At 34.7% G+C, this 25286-nt stretch overlaps 1 protein-coding gene across 3 annotated transcripts in view; it reads left to right on the forward strand.

Moving 5' to 3' along the window:
* The first annotated feature begins 457 nt into the window (after positions 1 to 457).
* The window catches only part of PHYHIPL (phytanoyl-CoA 2-hydroxylase interacting protein like), an 89007-nt gene continuing 64178 nt past the window's right edge, over positions 458 to 25286 (forward strand). Inside the window, exons 1-2 of one of the 3 annotated variants that reach the window (XM_059397454.1) lie at positions 6027 to 6043; positions 6783 to 6850. Coding sequence is in view for 1 of the 3 variants with exons in the window: in XM_059397452.1 (XP_059253435.1) it covers positions 867 to 972 (106 nt within the window). In the remaining 2 variants the exon portion in view is untranslated. Of the gene's footprint in view, positions 973 to 6026; positions 6044 to 6494; positions 6851 to 25286 lie in introns of those variants that run through there. The other 2 variants (XM_059397452.1, XM_059397453.1) reach the window with 2 other exon arrangements.

A 25286-nucleotide genomic window follows, 5' to 3' on the forward strand; every position in this document is an offset into this window, starting at 1 on the left:
ATTCCCTCACCTTTCTGGCAGTTCTGAATTCCCATGTTTGCCCCTCCTTCGGGCTGACCAAAATTGTGTCCATAAACCTTGACACTCCTCAGTTAATCCCCTCATCTCTCACAGAGACGCAGCTGTTTCTGAGAAATGCCCGGCGGAGCAAACACGGGCCTGGAGGGGAGTAGCTCTAGACCTCGAGTGGGAAGGCAACCCGGGAGCTCCGGAACAAGGATACAAAGGATCTGGACCCATATTTTTCCAGTCCTTCATAAAAACCAATCTGCTTCTTCTCACCTCCCCGTGCAGACTCCCCAGAGCCAACCTGGGTGCAACTGACCCTGTGAATAGGGGAAGGACAAGAAACCACCCTCACCAGAAAAGAGGGCGAAGCCAGCACACCATACCCCACAGCAGCCCGCCGTTTCCCGGCGCTCGCTGCCCGACACTCGGCGCTGGGGTTGCGGTGGCTGAGGCGTGAGGGCAGCAGGGGGCGCGTGCGCGTGGAAGGGCGGGGAAGGAGGAGCGCCGCGCGCCAGCAGGTGGGCGCGTCCTTTCGCGCGCGTGCGCGCGCCGGGCCTTTTCCCTCACGTTCCCCGCGCTACGCGTCCCCTCCCCACTGGGAGCGCGCGCCTCCCGCTCTCGCGTCGGGTCCCCTCTCGGTCTCTCCGAGCCTCACACTCCCCGCGGCTCCTGCCTCGGCCGTCCCCTCGGCCTCGGCTCTCTAGCCCGGAGGCTCAGCCTCGGCCCCTCGGAGCCGCCTCCCAGGCCTCCTCCCCCTTCTTCCGCCACTTCCTACCCTTTCCCGCCCTTCTCTCCCACCCCGTCCACCCGGAGAGCCTGGATACGAAGCAGGCGGGTTTGAGAAGGGAGTTGGAAAAATGGAGGTGCCGCGCCTGGATCATACCCTCAACAGCCCCACCAGCCCCTGTGAGGAGGTGATCAAAAACCTCAGCCTGGAGGCCATTCAGCTGTGCGACCGGGACGGTAAGAGCGACGGGGGCTGTAAGGAAAGGGGCCGAGCCCGCGGCCAGTCGCCACGGCCGCCCCGACTCTGCCCACCCTGCTCGCCGGGGCATCAGGGTCTTTTGTTGTCCCCCCTTCCAAATAAATACAGGTGGGCTCCTCTCCGCTCATCCGCCCTCCCCTCAGACGCTAGAAACAAAAGGACCCCGGGGCTCGCTCGTTGGCGCGGAAAGTCGCGTTAGTATCTGGCCGCGGCGCCCCTGGGCGTCCTCGCCCGCCTGGTCCCGCTCAGAGGAGCTGCCCGGGCGAGGGCGCCGTTCCCGCCTGCCGCTTCTGCCCGGGACGAGGCGTTTCCGATCGTGCCGCAGTCCGGGGCTCCAGGGTCTGTCTACCCGAACCAAAGGGGAAATGCCCTCTGGGTGCTTTTAGTACCCCCTTCTTTTCCCTCTCCACCCGCACACGCTAGTTAGCATTCTCAGCCCAGAAACTTATCATTTCCTTTTTTAAACCTTCCCTCTTTAGACCCCCCAAATTCATTAGTCTTTTTATGCTCTCAAATGGGGGGGGGGGGGGGACGGTTTTTCAGTGAAGGGGCGCCGGGGTGGTGGGGAAAGAGTGCGTTTCAGCACCAAGGACAGCCACAAGCTTCGCGGCTTGGGGCTGTGATTCAGAAACTGCCAAAAATCGGTAAAGAAGTGGCATAATATATCTGCTGTGGTACAGAATATGTGGCGAGTTCTCACCATTGTGTCTTGATATTATATAGCTTATTCTATTGGTAAAGTTGGCAGTCTCCTAAAGAAGGAAGTGATCGAACACAGGTTTGAGCGTTAAAGAGATAAGCTAGTACTGTGTGCAATATGGGCAGCTTGTAGTGCTTCTGGGTTATATGGAGTAGTTCAAGAGTCGGTGCTATTTCAGTGATGTAGAATAAAACTTCATTTGTAAAAGAGTCTCTGATTAATAGTTGATTGGCCAAATAATTGTAAAATTGAACATCTGACAAAGGAAAAACAATTTACTTGTTGTCAAGATGAGTCTGAACACTTGGGACTATTAATGGAATCAGTGATTAACAGTGTATAGAGACGATGATTTAAAAATATTTTTTAACCAAGGTTATGTAGAAATACTAGTGTGCTCACAATAAGGTCAAAAAATTTATCAGTATGTTACCCAAATAGGGAGCAGAGGTCTTGTTTCTAAAGTCATTCAAATAACTTGATTAGGTGTTGCTGTATAGTATAGTTTAGGTTAACTGAACACTGAATTCGTGTTTATTAATAACACAGAATAATTGACCTTTGACACAGAATAATTGACCTTTGAAGCCAAAGCCACTGTAAAGGAAAAGGTATAGTATTGATAAATAAATACTCTTGCAAAAGCTGTTTATAATTCCTTTATCCTTAGGTCACCATAGTATTAGGTACACATATTTATAGCATCTTAAAAAAGTAATCATTTTGATAGTCCATATATAAATTGGCATTATTAAACTATAGAGATTATTTTTAATATACCACATATGAAATTTTATGGGTTTTAGTTTATGCTTTTGAGAGATGACTTTTTCTGGTGTTACCATTATAAATGTTTTGATTTTCCTATATTGGTTTGATAGAAAACCAAGAATCTAGTAAAAGTAGATTTCATTTTCATTTACTTTAGTGATTTATCAAAAGCTTATTACTGTAGTTATTGGAAATAACTGCAATTCATTATTACTCCTCAGAACCCCATAATCTTAATACTGAAAATTGCGTTTACCACATTTTCAAAGATACCAGGGGAAATAAAGTTGCTTTTTTTTTTTTATGAAGTTTACAGAATTAACGGTAACAAAAACTAGTGCTTCATTTGTGTGGTTTCTTCTCGTAGAGTAGTAGCTATTTTATTTTGGTAATATTTTTTAGTTGTTTCACTTCACATTATGAATCCTGCAAAGTGAACAAATTATGTAACATTTAATAGAGGGGTGCTGGCACTTAGCAGTATCCATGAAAATAAGTTATTTGCAGACTTCTAATGATTCAACATCGATTAATAGGGTTTCATTTTATAAAATACATCAACAAATACAAAGAGCTAACTTTTCTATTAAAAATATTAGAAATTAGGAATAGCTTGTATAAAGATTTTATTAAATGTCTAACTTTTTATTTTGTGACTCTACATGTCAATTCCAGAATTAGTTTTTATTTTTTTTGCAGAACAATTTAAAAATGTTGCATTGAGTTTGTCAGACCTTATTTATCATAATCTTATATTGAGAAATACTCAGCTAGGTATTATGTACTCCCTTCACTTCCTCTCAGTCTCAGTATTTTCTTTCTGTTTATGTAACAGAAAGATTAAGATGTGGCAGAAGATCTGTTATATGCTCAAGTACATAAAAAGTGCTAAATTTTCATAATTTTATGGTCATAGAAATACATTTATTTTGTTTGCTCTTTACTGTATTCTACCATTAATCTGGTATTGGAAAAAAATGAGCACAAATTTCTTGGAAGTAGATAGAATGGGAAATATAATACTACTGTTAAATATATGTTTCTCTCCACTTAAAGATGTTTTTAATTTTATAATGTTTCATATATTTCATCAATTAAGAGTTGTAGCTGCTGGTAAACTGTATGCCTCTCTTATGTTTCCTTGGCTTTTGTATGTTTTTTCTTCCACTTGTTATTTTCTTATAAATTAATCCATTTACATAATTAGCAATAATTCACAATGTTTCCTTTTTTAATAGTTTCTCCAAATATTTAACAGTTGGAAGAATTTGGAATAGAATCCAAGTGGTCACACAATTGGATTTTTTAATTAATTAAGAGGGTTCTTCTACACAGATGTTGTTTCATGTGTACTTTTATCCTTGGCATGTGTGCTTTAGTTGCCAGTTTATGGTCTCTGCCTACCTGTCACTTGTTCAAAATGAGGATTCTGGATAAACTTCTACTAGGAAACCTCTGAATGTGTGCTATAGATCTAGTACTTTCTGTAATCTCTTTTCAAGTAGGAGAGTGTTTCTGTTCCTCCTTCTCTGCTGTGTTGAAGTATCCTCAAGTTGCATATATGATCTATTTTAACTGTAGATTTTCCAAGGAAGTTGAAGGAAAAAAATAATTAATTGCTGATTGGGAAGCATTGATAATATGGGAATCCATTTCCAGTTTGTTTCTTCACATAGATACTTCAGACTGTAAATAACTTGTGACAAGACAGAACAGTACCCAGTCCCACACACAGCATTCTACATTACTTCTTCTCATTTTTCTTAAAATCATATATATAGAGAGAGAGGTACACACACACGTGTGTGTGTGTGTGTGTGTGTGTGTGTATGTATTTATATATATATATAATAACTCAAAGTTTTCCTTGCTGAAAGGGAAAGATTTATGTATATGTTGTTTTACATTTGCATCCAAGTCCTCTGCACTCTTGTTATAATAGCAAGGAAGAAAATACAAAATTAATTTGTTGTATAGCACTTAAATCCACCCTAAGGCTTCCTACATTTAACAAGTATTATTTCCATGATCATTTTATGACTGCCTAGATATGGTTTATGGAATTTATGATATTATTCAGCAAGGGAATACATTTTAAGGAAATTGCATAGAGACCTGACAGATTTCCGTGTCTTTGTGTCTAACAATAGTTTTATGAAGAAAAAGAAAAAAATGTTTTCTCTTTTTTACATATTTTAAAAAAGATAAATGCCTTTTAATTTTGACTTTATCGTATCAACTTAAATTAGAAATCAGTTATGACTTTTTTATGCCTATTGATATATGAGTTAAACAAATTTTAACTTTGGAACTACAACACAGAAATGCTTACTAGTTAGCACAGTGCTGTATTAGATAATCCTTAACGATATTTTTCTGAAGCAGATATCTAGGAAGAGTACCCATAACTGTTACCTTTAATAGTATAAGAACACAGTAGTCATTGCTCCGTCTCACTGACATTCATATGATAGTGGCAATAGCATTTTAGAATCAGACACCTCTGACAGAATATTGGCTCTTGATAGATTCATTACATTAAGCAAGTTACTTAACCTGTCTTTAGTTTTAAGCTTTCTTATGCAAAATGGGCATAATGTCAATCCTGTAGGATTTTTAAAATAATTACATGGAGTATTTTCTCTCATTTCTTATAATTCTTGACACAAAATGATTATTATTGTAAATGGACTGTTTATAAGAATTATTATTGTAAATGGACTATTAGTCTCCACATAACATCTTGAGTGCAACTACTGGTTTTTCTGGGAGTTTTTTGGTCCAACGGTTAGATCTTCGTTTTTTATTTCAGTTGTGTTTTGTTTACTTAATAAAATCTTTTAATGACACTGCAAATTCATGAGTAGACAATGGAAACTGTAAATTCTGAATTAATAAAATAGTTAACTTTAAAACCACAGTTACAGTACTCTATCCTTTACTTATATTTATCTATCCATCACTAATATCCTTGTCAGCCTTAATCCTAAAAGCTCTTTTCAGCTTCTACTTCAAACCTGCTGTTTGCTGCATTTCATGTGCTGTGTGACCTTGATAGCTGCTTTGGGTAGGTATTTGTATCAGAACCTTCTGTTCTTGATTTAACATTTTTTTCTTTATGATTTTTTTTTCCCCAAGGATAGATGTATACCCACGCATGTGACCTCTGGATTCATTTCTTTGACCCAGATAGGACAGTAGAGATGCTGTAAATTTTTACTTAGTGAGTATGGAACACAACAAAAATAAAAGAAAAACTAAAAGAAACAAACAAAAAGCTTTAAAGTCATCAGATTATGTTAAACCAATTCGTATTCTTGGTAAGGGTTCTAATTCATTTCCAGAGAAGATGAAGTTATTAGAGTGTAAGTCACATCAAAGGATATGTGACCAGACTCCCTCCAGTGGTAGAATAACTGATTTAAGTAGTAACACTGGCAACTTGCTTTGTTGCCTAGGTAAGCCAATCAGAAATTCACTCTGTAGAATATTATCTAGACAACTTCTAACTTACTTGGTTTCTCACTTCTGATATTCCCCCTCATTTAAGCCCAGTCTGGATCTTTCCTTAACTTTATGTGAGTATAGTTTACGGATTATTTTTATATATTATCTTGGACTTCAGTAATAGTAGCTGCTGTATCAGTAAGGATAATCCTTCTAGTTTCTGATTTCCTTCTCTGCCCCTAGTAAAAATGCATTTTAGTTTTTACTTACAGCATTTGTCTCTTTCGTGAGTTTATTTTCCACTTCTGTTAAATTTCTCTTTAACATTTTATTGCTATTATACAGTGGTTAAATTGTCTTTTTAAGCAGGCTCTATTTTATACACATACATTTGAGAAATAAAATCAGTATTTGTGGAAGACTTCTAGTAGAAATGTATAGAAGCATTGAAGAGTTTTTAACAGGAAAAAATAGATAGGCAGTATCAGCATGTTCTGTTTATGGAAAGATAGTGAGTGGCAAGGGTATAAAAGAAATCCAAAAATAATTATAAACTTTGTGATTGAATTTTCAAGCAATACGAAAAGTGATAAAGAGTAATTTTAGGATTTTAAGTCTGGGTAATCAGAAGTAAAGTAAAAAGAACATTTATATTAAGACATTTGGAATCTAACAGTAAGAGACTTCCTTGGAAACGGAAACATTTAGCAATTTATGTTCCGAGGAAAGGAGTTCTAGAATAATAAAGATAATTGTTCATAGAACTATATATTTCACTGGGAATACTAAACTAAGTGGAAAAGGGATGATTAGGGTTTGACTCCAGTTTTAGAGTGACTTCTGATCAGCTCTTTATCTCACCCCTTAAAGGAAAGAGTGATTACATGCTGGAGAAGGCCAACTTTGAACTCTAAAGATGAAATAAATCTACATTCCAGGTTTGTTAAAAAAAAAAAAAAAAAAAGGTAGACAAGATATCAGGATTTTGAAGTTACTCCATAGATATGGGTTGAACAAAAAGAATTATAACTCTGAATTTTATTGTAGTTTTTTTCGTGGTATTATAACTATTTGCACCAGGTTTGTAGTTCATTTTAAAAGGGTAGGGTGGCTCAGTGGGTTAAGGGTGGCTCAGTGGTTAAAGCCTCTGCCTTTGGCTCAGGTTATGATCCCAGGATCCTGGGATCGAGCCCCACATCGGGCTCTCTGCTCAGTGGAGAGATCCTCTCTCTGTCTCTGCCTGCCTCTTTGCCTACTTGTCTGTCAAATAACTAAATAAAATCTTAAAAAAAAATTAACAAAAAAAATATATAAGGGTTTTTCTGTGGAGATTTTTGCCTATATGCTGTTTGTTATAGTGGTTGTGGCAACTAGTGTAAATAAATCTGACTTTTTGTTTTCTATAGCCTGTTGCTATCTAATAATAGTATGAAAAGTTTATAGCTTCTTTAGACATACGCTGTTAAAGACAAAGCACAAAAATTTTTTCAATATACTTACTTTGCTTTTCTTGAAAAACAGTATTTTGTTTTATCAACTTGAATGTTGGTGAATCTGTTAGTCTTTAAAATTTTAAAAGCTGATGATAAATGCAAACAAGAATGGCAGTTTTTTTGAAGTTTTGTTAAATAAATATTTTTTTCTGCTTCATTTTATCATTTTATTTTTTTTTATTGTGTTATGTTAGTCCCCACATAGCACATCATATATGCAAACAATGAATCATGGAACACTACATTAAGAATGGCAGCAGTTTTTTAATATTACTACATGATAGGTTATACCTATGGTATAGAAGAAGCATCAGCAAGTTACAGTCCTTGGGCCAAATTGAAAACCTACTGCCAGTTTTTCTAAGTAAAATTTTATTGGAACAGACCCGTGCCCATTCATTTATATATTGTCTGTAGCTGCTTTTTTGCTACAAAGGATGAGTAGCTGTGACAGTAGACCATATGGACAGTAGACCATATAGCTTACAAACCTTAAAATATTTAATTATCTGGTCTTTTACAGGAAACATTTGCCAACTCCTAATGTAGAGGGATGAGAAAATAAATTAATCTTTATTAGTTAAGACTAATTAATCTTGAAAATACTAAAAGAAGAGTTTTTGAAAAAAATTGTATAATCATTCTCTTTTTATATAAAAACATTCTGTTTTTACTGGGGTTTTGAGATTATGCAGGTCAGGCAGACAGTTGTATAGAATTAGTCAGAGATGCCTTTGGGTCTAATGAGCAGTGAAAGAAACAAGCCCTGATTTTAAGTTAAAATCTAGTTTTCATGTAAATAACTTTAGAAAGAAATACTAGTTATGCATTAGCATTTCCAGGCACAGTTATAATTCTACCAATAGATAAGTTTTAAAGTGTAAAAGATGATGATGTGAACTTTGAGAAATATGGATAGTTGTACATATTACAACAATTTATGTATATATCATATTCTTCCTTGAAAAGAAAATTCTCATTGAAAAAGAGTCAGGTTTTTTTTTTTTTTTGGAGTCATGGTCTTATTCATCTTTCAAAAATATAATAAAATGAATTATTAGAAAAATGAAATTTAAAAGATCCTAAAAGATTCAACAAACATGAAAATCTCTATCAAATAAAGTTTCCAAATGCTTAATTCTAATTTTTATATTTATCTCATCAGAGCCTCATAAATAGTTTGTAGACCACACTTTGAATAAAACACTTTGATAAAGATAACCACACTTTGAATTTAATGACTGGAAGATAGTACCATTCTATTGTTCAATGATTAATTTTTAGTTACTAAACTTATTGAGTTTGGTTGTTTCCTTTTGTTCTTCTACTTGTATATAATTTTTTCTATTTATTTGTGAGTATTCTAGCTTTAGGGTCTGTGTTAACAACAGGAAAAAAATGAATGAATGTAACTTGAATCATAGCATTTAAAGGATTTTCTGGCATTTAGGGAGACAATAAATTTAAATAGATAAATAGAATAACGTGATAATATTATAAGAGAGTGAAGAAGAGAAAGTTAATCCTGTCTTGAATCTCTCAAGATAGCTTTACGGAGCAAGCAATATTATTTTCTGTCTATTAAAAGAAAAAAAAATTTGCCAGGAGAAGTGGGGTAAGGGCATTTCTGGTTGAGATAAGAGCATATATAAAGGCATGAAATCATGCATGTTCTAGCAATACATCGCATTTAGTATTGATGGAAAAAAGAAATGTTCCTTGTGGGAAAATAAGCTGAAAACTAGTTAGGGCTAAATAGCTTATGCCATGATTAGGAGTTTGGAATCTTGTTAGTAGATTTGAAACTTTCTAATTTTTAGAGAACCCTTTTTTTAAAAAACATATTGTAGAACTCTAACAAGTAAAATTAGCTTTTAATTAGTGTACATCTATTCTATAATTTCAAACTGAACAATATTTTTCAATAAAGTCCGTCAATGAGAATAGTGAGAAATTAAAATTATTTATACTTGGAAGTTACTATTTTCTGTCAGCCTCAACATTCACTTTATTTCTGTATTTTATTTTTATTACATTATGCCTAGGAAATTCTGGTTCACACAGATAAATCATGATAATTGCTAATGTTTTTCAGCTCATTTTGCTTTCTCAGGATACTCTTCAAATAAACTGATTCAGACTTAAATAGAAATAGGAAGTTGAATCAAAGAGTAAGTGTTCCTTTTGGAGGGAGATGATGGACTCTGTTCATCAGTCAGTTCATTTTTTCATTGTTCAGTGAGAAAATAATCTATCTTGTAATACTCTGAGATATTTTTGGTACATTTTTTTTAAGTTCATACCTTTGTGCTGATCTCTTAAAATTTCAGAACAGTTAAATTTATTTTACTTGCATGACTAAGCTTAACTCTAAAGATCAGTTTCATTAATGACAATTTATCTGCATTTATAAGCTTGGTACATTGTGACTGTATTATCAAATTGAGTTTCTTCAGCTTATTAAAGAGCTAGATAAATTGGTTTGCTCATTATATTTAAAAGATGTTTATCAAAGGTTTATTTTTCCTTTTTTATTAAAATATAGCTGTTATACATTGTTACAGTAGTTTAGGTGAACACCATAGTGATTACAAAACTCTATACTTTATGCTATGCTCACCACAGACCATACAATGCTATTACAATACTATTGACTATATACTTTTTGCCGTACCTTTCATCCCCTTGACTTATTCATTCCATAAATGGAAACCTGTACCTCCCACTTCCCTTACCCATTTTGCCCATTCCTATCTCCTCCTCCCCTCTGGCCACCATCAGTTCTCTGTATTTATGGTTCTGTTCCTGTTTTTTGTTTGTTTACTCCTTTGCTTTGTTTTTTAAATTCCACATGTATGTAAAATCATATAATATTTGCCTTTCTCTGATTTATTTCACTGAGCATTATATCCTCAAGGCCCATCCATGGTGTAGCAAATGGCAAGATCTCATTCTTTTTTTATGGCTGAGTAATACTCATATGTATAGATCACATCTTCATTGCCCATTCATCTATTGGTTGACACTTAGGTTGCTTCCATATCTTGGTTATTATAAATAATGATACAGTAAACATATGTATGCACATATCTTTGACAAGGTGTTTTCACTTTCTTTGGGTAAATACCCAGTAGTGGAATTATTGGATTATATGGTATTTCTATTTTAAATCTTTATCAAAGTGTTTTTATTTTTTTATTTTTATTTTTTAGGATTTTATTTATGTATTTGATAGATAGAGATCACAAGTAGGTGAGAGGCAGGCGTGGGGGGGGTGAAGCAGGCTCCCTGCTGAGCAGAGAGCCCCAATGCGATGCGGGGCTTGATCCCAGGACCCTGGGATCATGACCTGAGCTGAAGGCAGAAGCTTTAACCCACTGAGCGACCCAGGCGCCCCATAAAAAGTGTTTTTAAATTAATAAAATATTTCTTGTTTCTTTTGGAGCATTTATATCTTTTTTTAGGATAGCTGCCTAAATTTGGTATGAAAAATGAATTTTGAAATTTCCTATTCAGGTATTATAATTAGCTTAGGAAAAAACCCTTCAACTTAAAACTATTTTGAAATAGCTTAATGTCCAGTTCTTATTAGTAAACAATTACTACTTAATGAAGCTGGCAATAGCTTTCATAGGAGCTACCACTCCTGAGATTTTAAAATTTTTTTCTACTTTCCTTTATATAGTTATCTCAGTATTTCTGACAATCCGTTGATCATGAGTTAAAAAACTGACTTAGACATTAAAATTTTCTTCTCCACTGTGTGTTACTTTATCATTCTTAAATTTCTCTGTTTGAAAAACTTCTACAAAAGTAAGTAGAGAAGCCTGCCACTTTCCTATTCTCATGCACTTAAATTCTCATGCACTTAAATTGGAAAGATTTTACATAATCTCAACATTTGAATTAATCAACTGTATGTGGTGGGTAATTTTTATTCTCTTATTTTCAGACATATGCCAATGTTTTATTTCAGTTTTTTTGGTAACAGTTTACAAATTTAACATATTTGTTGCAATGTCAGAAATGTCAGAAAAAAGTTAAAATAAAAAATCTTGGCTATGATTAAACTTGAAGTGAGAGATACAAGAAAGGAGTTGTTACTGATGGCTTGATTTGCCAAATGTGGAGACTGGGTGTATTTTGAAACCAGTAAATAAAGTAGTTTGTTGGTTGGAGGGAATATGAAAGAGTGGCCTTGATAATAAACTATTAAAACCTTTTTCTGGACAAATTAGGTTTCAGATGCCTGTGCAATACCTAGAAGGAAATGACCAGAAGACTGTTAAGAAATGTCCCATCTGTGTCTCATAGGCAGAGTGTTTGAGGATAAAGATGGTTTTCTGGGTTTTTGTTTCTCCTTGGTTAGGTTTTCTTTACTTCATCCTCTAGTCAGTCCTTTAGACCTATGTCAAATTCTTGAACTGCTCATTAGAGTAAGTAAATTTGAATGCTGGTCTCTTTTATTTTTGGTGTCTAAAAAGAGTATTTGAAAATTAATTACTTTTGATATAATCAAATTTGGGTTGGGTGTGGTTATTTGAGGCAGTTAACATGGGAGAAATACAATTGGCCTAAACTCTGCACTTGATAGATTTTCTCTCCCTTATTTTGACTAGAGAGGGAATTAAGTATATGATAACCTGTGTTTACTGTGGAAATATGCTAGAGTAATTTTTCCCTCTTTGGCAACATAGTCTGCAGTGCATAAAATAAACGAACTATTGGAATTCAAATTAGCGGAATAATAATGACATTGTAGCCCAAAGAAAAAGTCTTCACCAAAGGTATTTCTAAGGCTTTCATGGTCAATGTATATTTCCAAGATTTTCTGTTAATTCGAATCCACTAATTTTAATGTGTTTCTAGGGTTTTTATTGAATGACTAGCCTAAATAGAATATAGTCTTACTTACACTTAATTTTTGTGTGGTGTTTTTTTGCAGATTCTTTGTATTTAAGCTTAGATAAACCCTTTGTTTTTAATAAATATAGTTTTTGTAGCATAACTTTTTCAAGGCTGAGTGTTTGAGCCTATTGTCCTGTACTTCATAATCATTTGAAGAAATTTTTTTCATTTTCTGCCTGAAGTATTAAGAATTTACAATTTTAGCTTTCTGACATATAGAGTCCTTTTAGTTTCATGATAATGTATTAATATTTTAATGAAAATCTTAAATATATTTCCCTGGATATATGCATGATGCTACTTAGCACAAATAATGTATGTGTGTATTTACTTATTTTCATTGCACTTTAAAATATAGATACTGTGTCCTTTAAGAAAGCCTGACATGAAATGTAAACTTACAAAACACATTAATCAGGGAATAATTATTTTCCCTACCATAGTGTTTCTCTGTCATTTCTATAATATTCTTAATTGTTTCCTGCAGAAGAATTTGACAGAAAGGCAAAATGGCACTGAAATATAATACCAAATTGATTTTCTTAAATAGTGGTGTCTTAAATTGTCTATGAAATTTTTATGAGGGTTGGTATATATTAGATACTAAAAATTTAAAGATTTTTAGCTTCCATCTATTTACAGGTCATTTCAAATGTAGCTAGATTGTAATTGTGCTGACAAGTTTCAAAAGCACTCTTAGATTCTCACACTTGTATCGTTTATCTAGGAGTCTGCAAACTTGTCCAGCTTTCTATCAACATTTCTGTAATTTTTTCCTTTTCTTTGAACACACAGAACTCTTATGAAATGTTAAAAGCACTGTTTTTTTAATTAACATATATTATTTGTTTCAGAGGTACAGTTCTGTGAATCATCAGCCTTACACAATTCATAGCACTCACTGTAGCACATACCCTCCCCAATGTCCATCACCCAAGCACCCCATCATTCCCACCATCCTCCCCTCCAGCAACCCTCAGTTGGTTTCCTGAGATTGAGTCTCTTATGTTTTGTCTCCCTCTCTGGTTTCATCTTGTTTCATTTTTCCCTTTCTTCCCCTACGATCCTCTGTCTTGTTTCTCAAATTTCTCATATCAGTGAGATCATATGATAATTGTCTTTCTCTGATTGACTTATTTTGCCTAGTGTTAAGACCCTCTACTTCCATCCACATTGTTATAAATGGCAAGATTTCATGTTTTTTTTTTTGATGGCTGCATTATATATGTGTGTGTACACACACACACACACACACACACACACACACACACATATCTCACATCTTTTTTATCCATTCATCTGTTGATGGATATCTAGGCCCTTTCCATAGTTTGGCTATTGGCTATCGTGGGCATTGCTGAAAAGCACTGTTGTTAAGTGAAACATGACTCTTAAGAAAGCTCAGTGTGGTAATGTAAGAAAATAGAAAGGAGCAAAAGATTTTACCCAGGACAGCTTTTGTCAGATTAACAAGTAGTTTTGTAAAACATTTGCATTGAGTAATGTTTTTATACCAACAATATAAAATATGATAACTTATTTCAGTCCCAGAATTTACTTTGCTTTTAAAATGACTTTTATAGTCTTGTCCTGTCATTGAGAGGGTCTGCAAATGGCTTACTTTCATTTTTCTGTATTACTATACTACTTTTTATGGGGAAGTTATATTCTTTACATTTACACTGTAAGAACTTTCAAAAGTGTTATGCAAGTACCATCAGTATATTTTGTATGAACCCCAGTGGACACATAGGTTAATCAGTTAGGCCATGGAGGAAAGTAATAGAACTTCTATTAATAGTTTTATCTCAGCTAAAGTAAGAAAAAAAATAAGTGATTAATCTTTATATATATAGATTAATATCAGGCATATCAAACTATCATGTATAATGAGTGTGCATGATGTACCTTTATATAATTGGTATATGGAATTGAGAAATGAAAAATATATTTGTTTCATAAGATGCCTATTGATGTACTTTCTCCATTCTGATGTACCCATTCTTTTGTGATACATTTTCCAATGGTGACAACTCTTTAAACCAGATATCTAAATCATATTTAGAGCTGGTTGTTTAAATTGCTATATCATAAAATGATGAGCTGAGATTCTCAACATAAGAGCACGTATTCATATATATCTCTTAGTAATAAGTAAAAATAAATTATTTTTAAATATTATATATTTTGTTAGTTTGTTTCTATTTTTTCCATAGTCTATAATATTTATAACATAATAGTATGGTAGTATGTGTATATAATTTCTAAAGAATTGACTGCACTTATGTACATAGTTAGGAATTTTTAATATAGGGGCATCAGATCAAAACTTTTAACAACAAATTTTTGTTCATTCTATTTTAACACATCTTGCTTTATACAACATGGCATATCTGTAATAAATGAATACAACCAGCATTCAAAGGTGGATATTATGTTATATCACAAAATTATATACCCCTTCCTTATCATTAAAAATAATTTCTTAAATATATTTTTATTGATGTATAAATGACAACATTGTATTAGTTTCAGGTAGACAAGGTAATGAATTGATATTTGTAGATATTGTAAAACCAGGGCCACAATAAATCCAGTCAACACCCATCACCATACATAGTTATACTCTTTTTTCTCCTGATGAGAAATTTTAAGATCCACATTCCTAGCTACTTTCAAATATACAGTATAATATTATTAACTATAGTCACCATGATGAACATTCCATTTCATGACTTACTCTTTTTAAGCTGGAAATTTATACTTTTTAATCCTCTTTACCCCTTATGCCACCCCCATCCCACTCCACCCCATTTCTTCAGACAGCCACCAATCTCTTCTCTATATCCATTAGCCCATTTTTGATCTTTGTGTTTTTTTAGATTCTGCATGTAAGTCATTTGTCTTTTTTTGTCTGACTCACTTCACTTTGAGTATTGCCCTCAGTGTTCATCCAGGTTGCCACCAATGACAAGATTTCAATTTTTTATGGCTTAATGATATTGCATAAATATTCCACATTTTGTTTATCCATTAAATTGTTTCCACGTCTTGGCTGTTATAAATAATGCTGCAGTGAACAGAGAGGCACAATATCTTTTTGGATCAGTATTTTTGTTTCTTCAGATGAATTCCCACAAGCAAAATTTCTGGATCATATGATACTTCTATTTTTAAATTTTTGGGGAACTCCATACTATTTTCCATAGTGAGTACACCAATTTACAGTCCCACCAACAGTGCCCAAGGGTTCCCTTTTCTCCAAATCCTTGCCAGCATTTGCTATTTTTGGTCTTTTTGATAATAGCCATTTAGCAAGCATGAAGTAATATCTTTTTATATTTGATTTGCATTTCTCTGATGATTAGTAATGCTGAGCATCTTTTCACGTCTGTTAGCTGCCTGTATATATATTTTTTGAAAAATATATACATTCACATATTATGCTTAGTTTTAATCAGATTGTGTTTTGCTGTTGAGTGGTATAGGTTTTATGTATTTTGGATATTAACCCCTTGTAAGATACATGATTTGCAAACATTTTCTTTCATTCGGTAGGTTCTGTCTTTTTGGTGGATTATTTTTTTACTGTGCAGAAACTTTTTAGTTCAATGTAGTCTCATTAGTTTATTTTTGCTTTTGTTGCCTTTGCTTTTAGTGTCAAATGCAAAAAATCTTTGCCAAGACCAATTTACTGCCTATGTTTTCTTTAGAGTTTTGTGGTTTCAAGTCTTAAATTCAATTATTTAATCCTTTTGAGTTAATTTTTGTGTATGATCTATGATAATGATCTGGTTTTGTTGTTTTGTATGTGGCTATCCCAATTTTTCCAATGCCATTTATTAAAGAGGCTATCCTTTCCCTGTTGTATAGTCTTGGCTCCTTTGTCACAAATTAGTGGACCACATATGGATTTATTTCCAGGCTCTCTATTCTGTTCTATTGATATATGTGTCTGTTTGTGCCAATACCATATTGTTTTGATGATTATGGCTTTGAAATATAGTTTGAAATCGGGAAGTGTGATGCCTGCAGCGTTGCTCTTTATCAAGACTGCTCTGGTTATTTCAGATCTTTTTTGCTTCCATACAAATTTAAGAATCATTTGTTCTATTTCTGTAAAAATGCCATTGGAATTTTGATGAGGATTCATTGAACCTACAGATTGCTTTGAGGAATACAAACATTTTAACAACTTTAAATCTTTCAATCCATGAGCATAGAAAAATTTTCCATTTACTTGTGACTTCTGTTTCTTTCTTTAATGTTTTATAAAATTCAGCATAAGATACTTTACCTTCATGGTTAAGTTATTTCTAGGTATTTTATTCTTTTTGATGCAATTGTATCTGAATTTTTAATTTCTCTTTCTGCTGTCTTGTTACTAGGGTATAGAAATGCAATAGATTACTGTATATCAATTTTGCATCCTGCAACTTTACTGAATGTATTTAGTTCTAACTGCTTTTTTAATGGAATCTAACATTTTCAATGTCATGTCATCTGAAAATAGTGACAGTTTTATTTCTTCCTTTCCAGTTTAGATGTCTTTTATTTCTTTTTCTTGACTAATTGCTCTTGATAGGCCTTCCAGTACTATTTTGAGTAAAAATGGTGAGAGTAGGCATCCTTCTGTTGTTCCTAATTTTGGAGGAAAAGCTTTTGTCTTTTTCCTATTGAGGATGATGTTAGTTGTAGGTTTGTCATACATGGCCTTTATTATGTTGAGATACAGTCCCTGTATTCTCACTTAATTGAGCATATTGTCATAATGAATGTTGCATTTTGTGAAATATTTTTTGTGTCTGTGAGATGATTATATGATTTTTATCATTTGTTTTATAAATACCCTATATCGTATTAATTCATATGTGGATATTGAACCACCCTTGAGTCCTTGGACTAAATCCCACTTAAGTCACTGCATATGATTATTTTAATGTATTGTTGAATTTGGTTTGTTAATATTCTGTTGAGGGTTTTCACATCTATGTTCATGAGGGATATTGGCATGTAGTTTCCTTTGCTTGTGGCATGTTTGCCTGGTTCTGGCATAAGAGTAATTCAAGCCTTGTAAGAGGGCTTATAAGTCTTATTTCTTATTTTTTGGAAGAGTTTGAAAAGAATTGGTATTAACTTTTCCTTGAATGTTTGGTAGAATTTACCAGAGAAGCTTTGTTTGTTGGGAGCTCTTTGTTTGTTGTGAGGTTTTTGATTACTAATTCAGTCTCCTTACTAGCTCTGTTCAGATTTTCTATTTCTCATGATTCAGTGTTGGTTAGTTTACATGTTTCTAGGAATTTATCCATTTCTTCTAGGCTGCCCCAATTTGTTGGCATATAATTTTCACAATAGTCTTTTAAGGTCCTTTCTCTTTCTGTGGTATCAGTTGTAACATCTCCTTTTTCATTCATGATTTTATTTATTTGTGTCCTCTATTTTTTTCCATTGGTGAGTCTAGCTAAAGATTTGCCAGTTTTGTTTATCTTATCAATGAACAGCTTTACATTTCATGGATCCTTTCCATTTCTTTTTATTCTCTGTTTTATTTATTCCTGCTCTAACCTATTTCCTTCCTCCTCCTAACTTTTGTCTTAATATGTTCTTCTTTTTCGAATTTTTTGAGTTGTTACTTTAATTTTTTGAAATTTCTCTTATTTATTGATAATAGACATTTATCAGTATGAATTTCCCTCTTGGAAGCTTTTGCTGCACCCTGTTAATTTTGAGTATATTATATTTCCATTTTCATTTGTCTCAAGGTATTGTTTTTAAATTTCTATTTTGATTTCTTCTTTGCTTCATCTGAAGTTCAGTAGCATGTTGTTTAATATCCACATTTTTGTGAACGTCTTTTTTTTCTTCTTGTAATTGATTTCAAGTTTCATATCATTGTAGTCAGAAAAGATACATGATATGATGTAAGTCCTCTTAAATTTATTAAGACTTCTTTTGTGGCCTAACATATGATCTATACTGATCCATGTGCATTTCAGAAGAATGTGTATTCTGTTGCTTTTAGATGGAATGTTTATATAAAGCATTGTTAAGATCACCTGGTCTAACAAGTTGTTTAAGCTCAGTATTTCCTTATTGATTTTCTTTCTGGGTGATCTATCTCTTGATATAAGTGGGGTATTAAATTCCTTTCCTATTATATTTTTAATATTTTTTTTTTTTTGAGAGAGAGAGAGCATGCAAGTGGGGAGGGACTTGGAGAGAATGAAAGAGAGAGAACCTTAAGCAGGCTCCACACCAGCCTTAAACAGGAACCATAAGCATGGAACCCCACACAGGACTCAATTTCATCACCCTGAGACCATGACCTGAGCTGAATTCAGGAGTCAGAGGCTTAACAGACTGGAACCTCTCAAGTCCCCCCTGCTCCCACTACTATTACTGTATTGCCATCTAATGATGTCTGCTTTATATATTTAGATGCTTCTATGTTGGCTGCATAAATATTTACAAATGTTATATACTTTTGTTGGATTTAACTCTTTGTTATTATTAGTACCTTTGTGTATTTACTATTACAGTCTAGTTTTTGAAGTCTATTTTGTTTGATCTAAGTATAGCTACCTTAAGGTTTTGGTTTCAATTTGCATGGGATATCTTTTTCCATCCTTTCACTTTCCCCTTCAGTCTTGGAAAGTTTCTGTCAAAAAATCTTCTGCTAGCCTTATTGGTTTTCCTTTTTAAGTTATTGTCTTCTTTTGTCTTGCTGCCTTTAATTTTTTTCTTTTTTATCACTACTTATATTGTTGTCTATTTATATTTAGTTGTATAGTTTGTTCTGCCCGTCTTTGGATTGCCTTCCAGTTTATTTATTTGGGTGTGGGTGGTATCTAGTTGTAAATCTGAGTATGTTGTCTTACATCTGAAGTAAGTCTCTAGTAGACTGCATACAGATGAGTTTTATTTCTTTTATCATTTTCAGTCCTTCTTTATTTTTTGATAGGAAGATTTAGTCTATTTACATTTAAAGTCATTATTGATAATACGTACTTCTTGCCATTTTGTTAATTGTCTTCTGCATGTTTTATAGTTCTCTCTGTTCCTCCTTCTCTTGGTCTCTTCCTTTATGGTTTCATGTCTTTATTTTGTGGTATGCTCAGATAAATTTCTCTGTATCTTTTTGGTGTATCTTTTTAATACATATTTTTGCTTTGTGACCACCCCGAGGCTTACATATAGCAACTTAAATGTATAACCATATGTTTTGATAACAACTTAAGTTTGAACACTTTCTTAAGCTCCACTTTTTAACTCTCCCACTCATATTTTACGTTTTTGATGTCACATTTTACATAATTTTATTTTGTATATTCCTTAAATAATTATTGTAGTGGATAGTTTTACTACTTTTGTCTTTTAACTTTCATGCTAGTTTTATAAGTAATGGACCCACTATCTTAACTATATATTTAATTACCTTTCTGATGAGATTTATACTTTCATATGTTTTCTTATTACTAGTGACCTTTTTTTCAGCTTAAAAAAAGTCCACATAATATTTCTTGTAAGGCCAGTTTCCTGGTGGTGAACTCCTTCAGCTTTTGTTTGGGAAAATCTATCTCTCAAATTCTAAATGATAACTTGCTGGATAGAGTATTATTAGTTGGAAGGTTTTAGTCTTTCAGGACTTCGAATAAATCGTGCTACTTCTGGTGTGCAAATTTTCTGCTAAAAAAGTCAGCTAATAGTCTAATGGGGGTTTCCTTTGTAAAAACTAGCTATTTTTCTCTTAATGCTTTTAAGATTTTCTCCTTTCTTCTTTAGACTTTGACATTTTAATTATAATGTGTTTTGTTGTGGGTCTTTTGGGTACATACTTGTTACTTGGAACTCTCTGAGAGTCCTATATCTGAAGTTCTGTTCTTTTCTTAAGTCAGGAAATTTTCAGCCATTATTTCTTCAGATGAGTTTTCTGCCCCTTTCTTTTTCTCTTCTCCTTCTGGAACCCATATAATATAAATGTAAGTCCATTTGATGTTGTCAATAAGCCTCTTAACTATCTTCATGTTTTTCCTTTTTTGCTTTTGTGTTTGGGTGATTTCCGCTGCCCTGTCCTCAAATTTATTGATCTTTCTTCTACTTTATCTAATCTGCTGTGGAACCCTACCTCCACAGTATACTTTTCAGTTACATATTTTTCAGCTCTGTGACTTTTCTGTTTTGTACTTGCATGTATTTTCTGTAACTTTGTTGAAGTTCTTACTGTGTTCATCCATCCTCCTGAGTTCCATGAATATCTTTATGACCATTACTTTGAACTCTTTATCAGGTAAATTGCATATCTCCATTTCATTAACTTTTTTTCTCTTGTGGTTTCATTTTCTTTCATGTGGATCATATTCCTGTTTTGTTTTTTGTTTTTGTTTTGTTTTTATTTTACTTGACTCTCTGTGTTGGTTTCTCTACATTAGATGAAACAACCAAATCTTCCAGTCTTGTTAGAGTGGCATCATATAGGTTACTGGTTTTTTTTTATTCAACCCTACCCTATCTCTTGATTTGTCTCAAAACTTTGTGATTGTCCAAAGAACGTATCTTATTTTTAATGCCTTCCTGTAGTTGAGGGTATGCCAAGACCTGTCAGTGTCCCAAAGGGGAACATCTCAGTGAGCACCTAGATTCAGGCTAATTGGAAGTTATAGCTCATGCAGCAGCTTTTAAAGTACAAATGTATACAGCTCTGTGGGACCACAGGCTTAATCCACACTGGCTTCCAGAGCCTAGTAGATAATATGGAGGTTCCCCTTAGTGGCAGTTGCAAAAAATTTGGGCTTCAGATAAGTGTAAAATCTCTCTCCTGGGAGATACTGGCAAGGTGTAGCAAAAGAGTGAGAGTGCAAAGATGGTGTCTACTGGCCTGTGTTCACTGAGAATACCTGCGTAGGTCCCTTCTGTGTGCTGAACCTGAAGCCTGCCCCTCAGGCCAAAATTCTAGAAGAAGCTAATTGGCCTCTTTAACAGAAAGACTGGGGTGTGTTAATGTGCTGTCTTTGCAGTGCCCTGGGGTGGTAGTCTGCCAAGAACTATCTCTGATTTCTTACAATTTTGAGGAACTCAGGAATGCAAGTCTTGCCTGGCTACCAGAGGTAGGGAAGTTAGGGACATCCTCTGGGTGGCAACTGTGAAAACAAGATACCAGATATAGAAGCCATGGTACCAGAGGTAGAAACCATGAAATCAGAAACCATGGTATAGTGATACCAAATACATGTAAAAGTTTTCCTCTGGGAGATACTGGCAGTCTAGAATATAGCCAGAAGAGGTGTAGAGGAATAGCTCCTGTCCTCTGAGGTCACTGGAAAGATTATAGTCAATCCTCAGATGTGTGTTTAATTAAAAATCTGCCCTTCAGACTGAACTTATGGTGATAAACTAGTAGACCATTTTCACTGAAAGACTGAGCTGTTGTATCTTTTGACTTCTTTTGGATCACAGTCCTGTGCGACCCACAGGTATAAATTCCCCTAGTCACTAGGGCCAGAAAATCTATAGGTTTCTCCTCCTGATGGCAGCCATAAACATTGGGATAGCCTATCTTACTTTTAATGCCTTCCTGTAGTTGAGGGTGCTGCAAACATTGGGGTGCCATATTAAAGAATACAATAATGATACTGTCAAGCAGGAACAAGGCAGCAGAAGGGCACAAATATTTCATCAACCATCCTCCATTCCCTGGAAACACCTCCACGGGCCCCTAGTTGAATGCCAAGCCAGAAGAAACTTGTTTTTTGGGCCAAAGCTCCTGGATAAACAGACTTCTTTCACAGAAAGACTAGGGATATGTTTCAGTTTGCTATCTGTGCAGTGCCATGGGGGAAGTAGTGTGGCAAGAACTCTTTGCTAAGAGTCCCACAGGACCCAGAATTGCAGCACCTCCCCTCCCCTCCCCTGCCCAAGCCCCATCTCCAGAGCCAGGCAATCAAGAAGTGTCCTCTGGGCAGCAGCTGCAAAAACTAGTGTAGTGATTAAAAACTAGCATGTAGTGATTCCCCTCTGGGAGATACTGGCACTCTGGAACAACAGAAGGAGAATGCAAAGATGGCACCCATCAACTGGAACTAGGCACATGAAGAATATATAGATGGTACCTGCCTGGAAAAAGGAAAAGATAAAAGATGGTGCTTACTAGTTAATACATGAAAATGGTGCCTACTGGTTGGAATGACACATAAGGGAAAGCATATAGATGGTATCTGCAGGAAAGAAGGAGGAAAAAAGGAAAGAAAGAAAAGAAAAGAAAGCCTAGCATTAAAATAAGAAAAAGAAAGCACCCACTGGTTAGAACGAGGCAGAAGAAGAGTGTGAAGATGGTGCCTACCAGCCAGGAGGACCCTAGATATCTACAAAATTATATTTCTGTCTCTCAGGCCAATACTTTAAGATTAGCAAATGAGCCTCATTCACCTAAGTCTGGGTGCCTGCTTATAGGCTACCTTTATGCTGAGCCCTTGGGTGGGTGAGTCCAAGGATGTAAACCCTTGCAGAGCCATTTTTCAAACTGTTAAAGCCTTTTGGGTCTCATGGATGTGAGCCCCATTGGTTTTCAAAGCTTTAAGTTTTGAGTTCCCTCCCAATTGTGGGTCACAACTCTGCGGATAGAGTTTATGGTGAGATTGTGTCCCAGCCTCTCTAACCTGCTTTGACGTAGGCCTTCTTTCCTTTGCCTGATACATAGGAGTTGCTCAGACAGTTTTTTGAGTTTTTTTGTTTTTGTTTTTAATGGAGGAATTTGTTCCATATTTAGCTATAGATTTGTTGTGTCTGTGGGAGGACGTAAGCTTTGGATACTTCTATATTGCCATCTTGAACTAGAAATTTAATGTATTTTTTTAAACATGATTCTGTATGAAGCAATTTAGATGAATTCCTGGGTGAAAAGTCTTTACACATGTATTTGAAACCTCAGGTTAGGTGCTTGTCAAGGAACTAAAAAATGACACAAATTTAGAAACATCTTGCTATCTGCTACTCCCAGTGAGAGTCTTGTTTCCCATAAGATACTCTCATTATTCTCCTAACTTCCCAGGCATTGATCTTTAAAGGCATTCTATATGTAAAATCTTAAGATAATATCCCTTGAACTCGTTCTCTTCATTGGTCTAATCTGACTTTATCTTATAACTTTATAATTGAATACTTTGTGACTTTATATCACTAGCCTCTCCTGCAATCACATCTTATTCTTATTCCAAAAATAATCTTTTTGACAATAGGTTTTCAGTATCTGTCTACCCTGCTGAGGAACCCTAATTCAAGTGCAATATATTTGCTGACTTTCATGATGCTTATTGCAACCTTCACTCTTTTGGAGTCATTTGGTTTTGACATCAATTACCCCATCGTCCACCAGCCATACCTGGTTGACTAGTTGGCTGTACTATTTTTTTCCCTCTTTATTCTATGTGTTTTTTCATTCCTCCAAGTATGAGGTGAACTGCTTTACCACGTACAAATTGTCATACAATTCTTAATTTTACTCTTCTTTACAATTTACTCATGTCTTCTTTTATTTTGGCTATGCTACCAATTTTATTTATTGTCTTTTGATTAATATTTCCTATTTTGTAGGATTATATATGCTGAATCCCCCAACAATTCAAGGGTTGGCTTCCCTTTAAATTCTGCTTAAAGCACAGTTACCCCTTCTTTTAATTTTTATTTCTGGAATTCTTTTGTGCTCCTCTTATACATTCCTATATTTATTACTTTTTGTTTTATCCCAGGTAAAATATATTTGCATTTGTGTGTTTTCATTGCTAACTACTCAGGTTTAAGTTCTGTCTTGGTCTTGATTTGCATTTGTGCTCTCTTGTGGGATGAAGTGATGAGGAAGAGTGGACATAGGAAGATTTGGATCTGTATGTTATCTGCTTTCTTATTTTGGTAGGTGCTAGCCCTTCTATGGTCTTTTATGGCTATAATATGATGATCATAAGGAATCGAAATGTTACAAAGCCTTCCCCATTCCAGGTTCAGCCTTTCAATAATGAAATTTGAAACACTTATTAATAATTTATCAAAATTATAAATTGAAAATATTGAAAAGGAATCTGGGCCTTGATGTTTTTAAAATTATAAGTATATTTGGAAACTTATTTGAAGATTAAAGGTTTGTCATTTGGAGCTAGAGAATATCTTAACAGTTAGCTATTTCAAACTTTTCATTTTTCAGATGTGAAATCAAGGTTTACTAGAGTTAAATAACCTCTCCAATATAATATGGCTAGTAAATAACAGAGTCAGGACCTGTATCATTTTGTGTAATTCCTGTACTCTTAATCAATATATCATCCTACAACATAAAATCAATAATAGGTACAGTTCAGATAGTTTTTTTTTTCAAATTAATTGTTAATATTTATTTTGCAATTTATACAATGTACATATAATTTGTACATATAATGCAAAGTCAAGATCACTTTAACATAAACTTCAGTGTAAACATATTTCAACTTTTGCAGAATGTAGAGATTACTAAATAGATCATATAGATCCTGGTAAATTGCTCAGTTAACTGTATGTAGAAGAATTCCTTTCCACTGACTAGAAAGATAACAAAGGAGGCCTAACGGTTTCACCAGTGTTATACACATCTATATCAAGGTCAAATTCCATGGAAACTCTTCCTTTGGCTCTAGTATATACAGGGTTTATAGAATGTAATAAAGTTTAGGCTAATAAACCAACAAGTGTCTGAGAAACTATAAAAAGAACTATCAGGAAGGAAAACAAGTCATAAAATTTGCTTTCAGAATATACAGATTTTTTTTTTAAAGATTTTATTTATTTATTTGACAGACAGAGATCACAAGTAGGCAGAGAGGCAGGCAGAGAGAGAGGAGGAAGCAGGCTCCCTGCTGAGCAGAGAGCCCGATGTGGGACTCCATCCCAGGACCCTGAGATCATGACCTGAGCCGAAGACAGCGGCTTAACCCACTGAACCACCCAGGTGCCC

Source organism: Mustela nigripes, chromosome 4 (genome assembly GCF_022355385.1).
Source record: "Mustela nigripes isolate SB6536 chromosome 4, MUSNIG.SB6536, whole genome shotgun sequence".
Taxonomy (NCBI): Eukaryota; Metazoa; Chordata; class Mammalia; order Carnivora; family Mustelidae; genus Mustela; species Mustela nigripes.